The sequence below is a fragment of the Vicia villosa genome, unplaced genomic scaffold (genome assembly GCF_029867415.1).
Source record: "Vicia villosa cultivar HV-30 ecotype Madison, WI unplaced genomic scaffold, Vvil1.0 ctg.000121F_1_1, whole genome shotgun sequence".
Taxonomy (NCBI): domain Eukaryota; kingdom Viridiplantae; phylum Streptophyta; class Magnoliopsida; order Fabales; family Fabaceae; genus Vicia; species Vicia villosa.
Genome location: NW_026705023.1, coordinates 311,313 through 322,223, shown reverse-complemented (window position 1 = coordinate 322,223; position 10,911 = coordinate 311,313). Strand labels below are relative to the sequence as shown.

Sequence of the window (10,911 nt, the reverse complement as noted above, 5' to 3'; positions counted from 1 at the left end):
TTACACCCTATTTTAATAAAAATCGGGTGTAATTGGGCTTAATTATGTTTTAATTACACCCTATTTTAATAAATATCGGGTGTAAATATGTTCTTAATTACCCCTTATTTTAGTAAAAATCGGGTGTAAATACGTCATTTATGAATGAACAATTATATCTATTTACACCCTATTTCATAAACACCATTTAGTTATATTTTATTTTCAATCATAATATTGTAAATACTATAAAATCATACACATAAATATCATATTTTAACTAAGTCAAAATATTTTTAATATTAACCAAAAAGTATACAAAATCATGTACAGTCATAATATTTCAAGTATTATAAAATCATACACATAAAAATTATATTTTAACTAAGTCATAACACTTTCTTCATATATAATTTTACGCCTTGCTTGACGGTTAGCTTCGGTGTTCTCTAATTCAATTGAATCCAACCGCTTTCCACATGTAGCATTGGATTTATCCATGGCCAAAATACCACGTCCTGGCGAAGCAATTGTTTTCTGTATGCAAAAAAACAAGACACAAGAAATTATTACAAGAGCCACATGTATCAATGGTAACCATACCGAGCCGTTGATAGTGCCCCTCCGAGAATATGACAAAAATGCCCGTTCAAGAAACACAGAACGAGGACTATCAAAATCACTAGTTGTCTTAGAAGACCTATTCCTTGAGTGAGCTACAGTATGAGTATCTACACAACAATGTTAAACCCATTAATTTATTATCGTTTCCTCTTTCTCATAGAGATAACTTAGTTATATAAACTAAAAACAAAATCCAAAATTCTACATTTCTTAAACAAATAAACCTCGTACACGATTCACCAGCTGCGGTGTTTCGACCGACAACAAATTCTACATTTCTTAAACAAATAAACCTCGTACACGATTCACCAGCTGCGGTGTTTCGACCGACAACAGTAAACGACATAGCAACTCTCATCAAGCTGTCGTTCAACAGAGCCATGGAGATCATCACTACCAACAGAGTTATTCCACGCGGGGACAAGCCATGGCACGTGATAGTGTCGTTGTGGACATGAAAGGGTTAAGAGAAAGAGAAGATGGTGAAGTGGTTAAGAATAATATTAAAATGAAAAATGGTAATGAGGGGATTAAGGTTTTTGGAGATGCTAAGGTTGGATACTATGTTGATGTTGGTGGGGAACAACTGTGGATTGATGTTTTATATGAAACACTTGAATATGGACTTGCACCTGTTTCTTGGACAGATTATCTTTACTTGACTGTTGGAGGAACACTCTCTACTCTAATGCTGGAATTAGTGGACAAACCTTTCGTTATGGACCTCAAATTACTGTTCATCAATTGGATGTTCGCTCTGAAACCCTATTACCTTAAATGGTCCGAATTGACATTTATAAACTTAAGAAAAAGACAGTTTTAAGAAAAAAAAAGCTGAGGAATTTCGCTCTGAAACCCTATTAGGGTCTGCGACAGTGGTTTGGACTGGAGCCTCAATTAGAGGCCACTGTAACCGCTATTGTTGATATTTCTTCATCCGTGAAAGAATGGAATTACAAAGTATGTCAGAGCTGTGTTCTTTTTATTTTACTAGCTCTGTTTTTCACTTTCTTCTTCTAAAAGTATGAAATAATGTGTTAATATTTCTAAGTATTCCTAACTCATGAGCCATTACCAGAAAACAAGTTATTTCTAGCAGTAACCATTTCAGAAAAACCCATAATAATAAACATACCAGAAGTTCCAGATTTAGCTATGGTCCCCAAATTCTTTATCAAATCCTCCTTTGTCATACCAATACCTCTGTCTCTAATAGATAGAATTTTCTTTTCCTTATCTAACTTAATCTGTTGCAGTACATAATACAATTTAGTTTCACTAAATAAACTACAAAAACAGCACTAAAACATATTTCACAAATCGCCGTCATAATTTACAAAGAAATAAACTATAGAGAAATAATTACTAAAATAGATAGAAGCTTATAAATAAATATTTAGCTAAACTAACCTGGATTTCAAGCTTGGCGTTGTCACCTTCACCCAAAATCTCTTTAACAGTTAGAGAAAGGAACCTAATCTTGTCCAATGCCTAAAACACACAACTCATTTCCCATCAATACAAAGTTCATTTTCAGTATACAAAATCAAAATGCAACAATTTTCCAATTCTAAATAAGCTTACATCAGAAGCATTTGAAATAAGCTCCCTAAGGAAGATATCTTTGTTACTGTAAAGCGAATTGATGAGAATATCCATAAGTCGCGAAACTTCGGCTTGAAACTCAAACTTCTCCGCGTTGTTTCGTAGCGATCTCTTCGAGATCGACTCCGCTTCTCTTCATTCAACAAATTCAAACACCAAAATCACAAATCTATACATAGAAACAAAGATCGAACTTCTGGTATGTTTATTATAATGTGTTAATATTGGAGACTGTTGTGGCGCTTTACCAGTAAGCATTTCCAAAAGGAGGACACCGAAACTATACAAGTCTGATTTATGAGTAGGTTTCCGAGTTTCGATTACCTCGGGAGCACGGTACCCTGAGGTTCTGGAAGGGGTCGCAGGAACATTCATGATTGGTGTCAGGCCGAAATCTGAAATGCAGCCATCGAAATCTGTAAATGTGCAATTCCATTATTTCGCTACGTGTTGGCATGATTCATATAAATAAGTGGGACTAAAGTAGGTGCTTCTTAAGCCAAGCCATCCATCTGGTGGCTCCCAAGTTGAAAACAGAGTTTAACATGCAACTGTTGATACTTGATATGCTAAACACTATGAGGACAGTTCTTTGAATTTGAAAGTCAATCATTATTTCATTAAAACGCAAAATGCTCCACTCAAATTACTAATAATTATGCCATTAGAAACTTTTATTCTACTCTCACCGTTCGCTATTGCACTTCTGTAGTGCATTTCTGGTCTAATCTCTATGTTGCATTTCTTTCATGTAGTGAGACAACTATTCATAAAATTTCAAATTTGAATAAATCAGAATCAAGCATGTATACAGCATTTTACAAACACTTAGGGTCGAATTAGAGTTTTATAATTCAGCAAGAGTCATCCCTCAAGTATGCCACATATAATTTAAAGTTCATTTCTTGTATTTCAAAGTATGGTCGAATTTAGATATTTTTCTTCAGTTAAGTCTTATAATGTGTTGTTCTAATTTAACAACAATAACATACATTGCTTAAGTAAAAGGAACCATCACTCATATGACTCTAACTATAACGGAATTAAATTGACGTTTATAATATCATTAAACATTAAAAATATATCAAGCTTTCATTGAATTAGTACAATTTCACTCGGTTCTTTTCTTTTCAACTTCAACAGTCATACCTGAAGTACAATTTCGTTTCTTTTCAACTTAATTCACTTGCTTACTTGAGTTAAAATGGAAATTTATCATGGTAAAGTGCAGGAAAAGTAGATTGAGAAACCGAATTTCCAGTTTTTCTTTTTTAAATAACCAAATATACTAAAAACACTCACATCCGAGCACAAGGTATACCCGAAAGGAGGAAAAAACAGATTACAATGGACATATTGCAACATAAACCAAAACAGCAGCAGAGCTAAAAAATCAAAGGGAAAAAACCAATAGCTAACAAAAGCTCCTAACAAAGGGAAAAGACTCAATTTCCGTTTTTTCATTTGAAGTAGCAGAACTGGCAATTCCAGTGTCTTAATTTATCAAATAGAAGGTCAAGCCATCTTAACAGTAAGAGTAAATACCAAACCACAATAAAACCTATGTAAAGTTACTTAAATGCACAAATTTTACATTTTAATTCATCAAACATATTACAAAATTTATGTACCTTGTGTCCTCTGCTTTGCTTCTCGACTGATCCTTGATTTGCAGTCTGTCCTTGCTTTCCAGCCAGTCTTCAACCTTTTGAGAAAACAATCTAGTATTCATGTTGGCAGTGTCAAGCTTCTCTTTAATTTCCTTATTTTCTTCATTCAAATAGACGATAGTATCTTGTGCTTCATGCAATGCACCCTGTAACTCATTAATCAATCTACTCATTCTATTATTTTCTTCTAGAGTTTCATCCTGAACTTTCTTGGTCTCAAATAAATCCTGTTCCAAGGCCATCATATCAAGCTTCATAGTTTCAACTTCAAACTGAGACTCCATGGATGAAAATGGTTCATCCAGTTTCTCCACGGACAATGCTGATAGCTCTAACTCCGCTTCTTTAGTCTCTAGCTCACGAATCAAAGAAAATTGCTTTGAATTGGAGATATTCAGTTCCTCCCTTAAGGTGAAAACTTCTTTTCGTAAATCTTCCATCTCCTTGAACTTCAAATCAAGATCGCAAGCATGCTCTTTTAGATAGTTCACTTCCGTGTTTTTTGCACTGAGTTGATCCCGAAGATAATCTGTATAAAATAAAAAATAAATCATGCCAATTAAAGAGCACCAAAACCTCAAAATTAAATATGGGAATCAAATAGTTATTACAAAAGTATTCAGGGCAAAATGACAACCAAGACGGAAACAAAAATTACTCTCCAAAGGCAATCATTGGTCAAAATTGGTTTACGAATGAAAGTTCATCAATACAATAAATTTATCCACACAACTGCATGTATGCCATGAAAAAGCACTATAAAGTTAGATTCTTGATAATTTGTTAATTGCAAACATGAGTGAAGTTATAAAGCTTAAGCTGAATATATCAATTTCATATTGAAAGGAACTCCATTCATTTCTAGGATTGGATTTTTAAAGTCTGTACATACTTCTGTCCAAAATATTCTGACTTCCTTCATCTCAGATCTAATTACCTTCGATTTCGAGAGAAGTTTGCCACAACTTTCTTAATAGATGTTTCCTTTGCGCCGGTTGAAGTTTACAACCAGTGCAATACATGAGATCCTAAACCTTTACACCCTATCAAATTCAAAACACTCATGTGTAAAGAGAGATACTACATGATGAATACAATTTTCCTTTATACATAATCAACAAATGAAAGCCCGTACAGAACTAGCATTCAAAATGAGGTATATATAAACATTTTCAGGCAAATTTCCAAGACTAGTCGGAATTGAACCACTAAAATGATTATGAGACAAATCAAGATTTCCTTGCAAACTCGACAATTTTCCAATGTCACTAGGAATCAAACCATGAAAATCATTGAAAGAAAGATCAAGCTTTTCAAGAGAAGACAAACCAGCACCAAATCCATTAGGAAAAAAGCCAGTAAAATTGTTCCTACTCAAAACAAGAGCTTTAAGTCTCTTACATTCAAGAACTGAATCAGGAAATGACCCGTTAAAGAAATTCTGAGACAAATCAAGAGTTTGAAGGTACTTAAGATTCTGAATCTCATTTGGAACAGACCCGGAAAAGGAATTTCCATAAAGCACCAAACATAAGGTATAAATTTTCGCCACTCGACCATGTTTATTTTGCCATCTTGGTTCAGGTCAGCGTCCATGAAAGTCTGGCCATGAAAATTATAATGGTGAAATGGCGCACAAATTTTACAGCCAATGGAAATCTATGGCAATTATAATTGTTACAATTAACTAGTTCATATAGTATAGTAGAGCCTAACTTGATAAAACATAAATAACAGTTTAATAAATGCATCTAAAAAACATACCAAATTGGTGAGTTGAGAGCGGTGGGTCAAGCGTCGACCGGCAGTCAGTGAGGGTAATAATCCCATACTTCTTACAACTATTCTTGTTACCATGTGCTGCCATTAATCCTGCTGCTGTTATTGCTCCACACACCGATAGGGAGGTTAGCGAAAATCCCGAGCCAACGGTTGTATGCTGGAGATGAGAAGCGAGATTGTGGCTGAGCTCATGGATTGCCAAGAACAGATTATGGTTGAGAAATGAACCGAAAAATAAGCTACTAGAAGTATCTTCAGCCATCCTGCATCCTTAAGTACAATAGCAGTACCAAGCTGAAGTAAAACAACAATACTAATCTGCAAAAAAAACAAAACAATTCCAAAGATCATCAACATGCAACCTATCATATTCAATCCAGACAAAATACGTTTCAAATCTCTACCACAAACTAATATCATCTGCATTTACAGTTTACAGAATCTCCAACTGTAGAACCAATTCAAAGTTGTTAACTTAGTATTTTGTGGTCCCTATAATCACATGTCAACTTGAATTTTAATATCTTTAGCAGCTTTTCATAATAAGGGTGTGTGTTCTCTTAAGAATTTAAGACAGATCCCACATCTTTATGTCTCTTTTAAAATATGGATTTCACAATCAACATCAAATTCGACACTAACATGAATAATCAATGTACCTCAACTAAAACTGTTACATAGACTAGACACATTGAATATTCAATAAACCTAAAATAATTGAATACAACCACATGTGTCGTGTCGGTCATTTAAGTTGTGTCAATCCAGTTGTCTACTGTTAGTTACAGGTTGTTATGTGTTAGAAACTCAGCCAAAACACTCACCTTAAAATGTGATGCTAAAGATGCAGGGGTTGGTTGAAAGAAGAAGGAGATTTAATCAATACAATTTGTTTGGACCTATACAATGAATTTGCATCATTTCAAACAAAATTACACATAGTAATAGGAACTAGTTTCTGAGTATAAAACCCTAATTCTTCAGCTACCAATGTCGCTCAAAGTATAAAACCCTAATTCTTCCTTACCAATGTCGTCACGAAATGGTTTCCTCTCAGCTTCGTTGTCGTCACTGCGAAATGGTTTCTCTCAGCTTCGTCGTCACTGCGATAGTTTCCTCTCAGCTTCGTTGTCGTAACTGTTTCGGTGAAGTGAGAGTGAGCGAAGAGAGCTTCGTTTTTCAGTGAGCGAATGGTGTCGTCACAGCAAGTTGAAGGGTATCGTTTGACAAAATGGGGTTTAGAGAAAGGATTTCGTGAAGCCCAAAATCAAACTTCGCACAAACCCAAAATCAAACTTCGCACAAACCCAAAATCAACCTCTTTTTCCAATCAAACTTCGATGAAACCTCAAATCACCATTGCCATTCATTGCCTGAAGTAGCGCGCTAAAGAACAGAGTTAGATTGAAAAATGAGTTTCTTGAAAGAGTTCAAAATACGTTTCGTGAAATAAGTTGATTTCAATTACTGTTTGAATAGGAAATAGAGAAAGAATTTTATTATGTTAATAAATTTAAAGTATTATGTTTAAAGTATAATGTTTCACCTATTAAAATTTAAAATAAAAAAAAAAACAATTACATATTAATTTACACTCATTTTTTTGTTTAAAAGGAGTAATTGAACTTTGATTATAATAATATTTTTAATTTAAACCCGTTTTTAGAATATAGGGTGTATATTGTCACCTCATAATATTTAAAATGACATATTATTTACAAAATTGCCACTATATTTCTAATTTACACCCGTTTTTAGTATAATGGGTGTAAATTTTAAAATTGTATTAATCTATTTGTACTAGTGAACCTAAGAAAGGAATAACAAAGGAAATTTGCTAAACTCATAGAAATTGTAATTAGTCCGAGTAATTTTCTCTATGAACGACCACCGCCAAATGAGAGCTTTAATGCTCCAAACCGTATCGAGAACATTCCACGAATTATTCCGGAAAATGATCTCATTCCTTATCTTCCAAATAGACCAACACGTTGCCAACCAAACATTCCCTTCTCCGCCGGATTTCACCTTTCTATGTTTACAAAAATTAAACCAACTCAAAAAACTACTAACAATGCACTCCCTTCCAAAATCTTCATGGCCTATCTACATATTCATTTCCTTCCAAATTAAATGCGCGAAATGGCAAGAGAAAAAAATATGAAACAATTGTTGTTTTGTTTGGAACATGCATGTTTGGCCTATCTCTGCGTTTCTCTCTAATATGTTGAACTTCAGTTTTCTTTTAACATTAAATACAAACATTTAATTTTGATGAATTGTTTGTAGGGGTAGTTTTTGAATCTAGTAATGTTTGTGCATCATTCAAGGATGCAATTTTTCTCTTTATATTCGTTAATTCTATAATCATTGCAGGGAGTAACTCTACTAACTTTATGAGATGTATTCTTATGTAAAATACAAACATTACTCGAATAAAGAAATTAGGGTTAAATATGTTTTAGTCCTTATAAATATGCGACACTATATTTTTAGTCTCTATAAAATTTTCCTTCAATAAATGGTCCTTTTAAAATTTTTATGCATGCAATTTCAGTCCCTACTATTTTCTAAAATTTTAAAAACTGTTTAATTACCCTTTAATTTTTAAATTTTTGAATAATTTTTTTTATATATCTTTAGAATACTGTAAAATATTTATTTACCAAGTTTTAGAATTTTTTAAAACAAGAAAAATAAATCTGAATTTTTCAAATTTCAAAAAATAATGATAAAAGTAATAAAAATCTCAACTTAGAAATTAAATTTTGAGTTTCTTTTTTTTACAAGAACTTTTTAAAACATTATGAACATGCCTGCAAAATAATCATTCTAAAATATATATTGGTTTGACAGTAGAGACTAAAACTAGGTGCATAATTATTTTATAAGGACCATTCATTGAAGAAAAATTTTATAAGGACTAAAAATGCAGGGACGCATATTTATAGGGACTAAAAACGTATTTAACCCAAAAAATTATGATTAATTCACACTGCCACAATCGCAATTAGTATCTCAACACATTTACCGACTAAAACCGCCGAAACCCTTACCTACCAGCCGCAACCCAACCATTATTTAAAACCTTGGTGACAATGTGAGAAAACAAAACTTAACAAGTAAATTACTTCAATTGTTCTATGTATGATTTATTAAATATCTTGTTGACGCTATGCATTTGAATATTCCAATCCAAGTAGTTTCATCAAATTTAGAAAGAAGAGCTTTGAAAAAACAGTATATGACTAGTAAGTTATAAGTACTGTCTACAAAAGTCTGCACTGATTCTTTCTTAGACATATGGTTATAGAGAATACAAGAAAAAAAAAGGGAAAACAAGAAAAAAAAATTATTATGCATAAGATAAAACTTTCACTTTCATTTTATATAAGCTTTTACACAAGTGAAATATGACAAACTCATGTAAATACAAAAAAGTGAAAACTTATAATCATTTGACCAAAGAGTTGTTAATAGAAGACATAACCATTCATCCATCTAGGTCTCTTAACTTGTCTTTTCTCTAATGTTGGACTCATCATCTCTTCATTCTTTCTCTTCTTATGAATTGTAGTAGTTTCATATAAAGCCACTCTGATGATAAATCTCACTTTTCATTTCAGATTGTTTCTGATATTTTTCCAACCTTGTTTCTTCTTGGCTATGTTGTATGTAACATGTTCCTGACATTCTTAACAACTGTCTCCTAGAATTATTGTCAATAGATATGGGAATTAGGTCAAAAGCATCCATTATATCAAGAATATCTATAACAGCTTCCTTCACTCCACCATATTCATTGTCATTCCATGGAACAAACGTGATTTCCTGATGTTATTTTTCCATTCTGAGCAGAGTTTGTGTTTCCAGTGCAACTATAGATGAATTTTTAAGGATAAACAAGAAAGAGAATTACAAAACGAATAATGATGAGGGCAGTTATGCAAATACATATGCTAATGCGATTTGATAGTGTCATTTAATGTTGCCCTAAATTCAATATAAATAAGATTTTTTTTAGAAAGCAAGATATCATTAACGGAAGAACTAGGGGTTCTTCAGCCCTCCTACAAAAGACGGTAAAAGCTGACCAACGAAAAGATTACCAACCAAAATACATTTACGAGATAAAGAACAAAGGGTCCTTACTAAACTCATAAAAAGAATATTTGGGATGTGTAATATTCCCACAAAAAGACCACTTCCAAATAAGCAATTTTATATTCCAAACGGCATTATTGACGCTCCAATTATCTTTCCTAAAACACACCCCATTCCTTAAAAGCCACAAATGCCACGTTGTCGCAAGCCACACAACACCCTCCTTTCTATGCCTCACCTTCATCCACTCAAAATAATCGTGCCAATCCATAAAGTTAGCTAAGCAATCTTCCTCCCTATTTTCCTCTTTACCAACCCAAATTGCTACCTCCCTCCAAATCCTTATCACCACCGGGCACCTAAAAAAGAAATGATTTCTATCCTCCAAGCAACTACCACACAAAGTACATAATAAATTATCATTAGAGAAAGACAAACCTCTATAAGCCAAAAGATCCTTTGTTGGAAGCTTGTTGAGAAAAAGTCTCCAACCAAAAGCTTTGATTTTAAATGGAACCTCCAATTTCCATAACAAACCAAAAGCATCATCACACTTATTATTAGGACCAAACGTGATACGTAATTTTTCATAGAAATTGTAAAAAGAAGCTACCGAAAAAACCGAACTCGAATTGGCAAGCCAAGCTACTTCATCCTTTCCCTCCGACCAACCCTCAAAATTTTCCAACCGCTCCTTTAAAGCACAAAACATCTCCATTAACCCGCTACTCTCCAAGAAGCCATTTGAAATGCCAAGATTACTCCAATACCATCTACCGTCTCTCCATCCTCCCATCGCCGCCACCGAAACATTTTTCAAGCTAGAAGCCTTGAATAATTCCGGAAAAAAATCTTTCAACACCATATCCTCCAACCACCTAGCTTCCCAAAAAGGATTTTTAAAGCCATCATGAATAGAAAACCTACAATTCTCAACCATGGGATCCAACAAAAAACAACCACCAATCTTTAATAAATGCTTCCACCAAAAAGAGCAAGAAGAAGGAGTTTTAAAGTCTTTATCAACACAAAAGGCCTTAGATGATAAGTCTCCATAACGCGATTTCAAGACATTATACCACAAAGAGTTTTGGCCTTGAATAATTCTCCATCTCCATTTATTAAGAAGTGCTAGATTAAAAAAAGC

At 33.4% G+C, this 10,911-nt stretch overlaps 2 protein-coding genes across 4 annotated transcripts; both read right to left on the bottom strand.

Moving 5' to 3' along the window:
* Window positions 1-312: 312 nt before the first annotated feature.
* LOC131624404 (endoplasmin homolog) lies at window positions 313-2,369 on the bottom strand. The gene is made up of 4 exons (XM_058895351.1): window positions 2,188-2,369; window positions 2,014-2,094; window positions 1,739-1,850; window positions 313-516 (listed from the first exon to the last, which is right to left on the bottom strand). The coding sequence occupies exons 1-4, from the start codon at window positions 2,260-2,262 to the stop codon at window positions 473-475; spliced, it is 312 nt and encodes a 103-aa protein (XP_058751334.1). The 5' UTR covers window positions 2,263-2,369; the 3' UTR covers window positions 313-472.
* Window positions 2,370-3,758: 1,389 nt separating this feature from the next.
* Window positions 3,759-7,008, bottom strand: LOC131624403 (uncharacterized). 3 transcript variants are annotated; one of them, XM_058895349.1, is made up of 5 exons: window positions 6,688-7,007; window positions 5,643-5,978; window positions 5,280-5,480; window positions 4,816-4,921; window positions 3,759-4,407 (listed from the first exon to the last, which is right to left on the bottom strand). In XM_058895349.1, exons 4-5 carry the CDS (start codon window positions 4,898-4,900, stop codon window positions 3,806-3,808), a joined length of 687 nt encoding a protein of 228 aa, XP_058751332.1. In that variant the 5' UTR covers window positions 4,901-4,921; window positions 5,280-5,480; window positions 5,643-5,978; window positions 6,688-7,007; the 3' UTR covers window positions 3,759-3,805. The 3 variants fall into 3 exon arrangements, with proteins under 3 accessions (XP_058751332.1, XP_058751333.1, XP_058751330.1); XM_058895350.1 differs by lacking the exon at window positions 5,280-5,480 and having other exon boundaries at window positions 6,688-7,008; XM_058895347.1 differs by having other exon boundaries at window positions 4,816-5,480.
* Window positions 7,009-10,911: the final 3,903 nt, after the last annotated feature.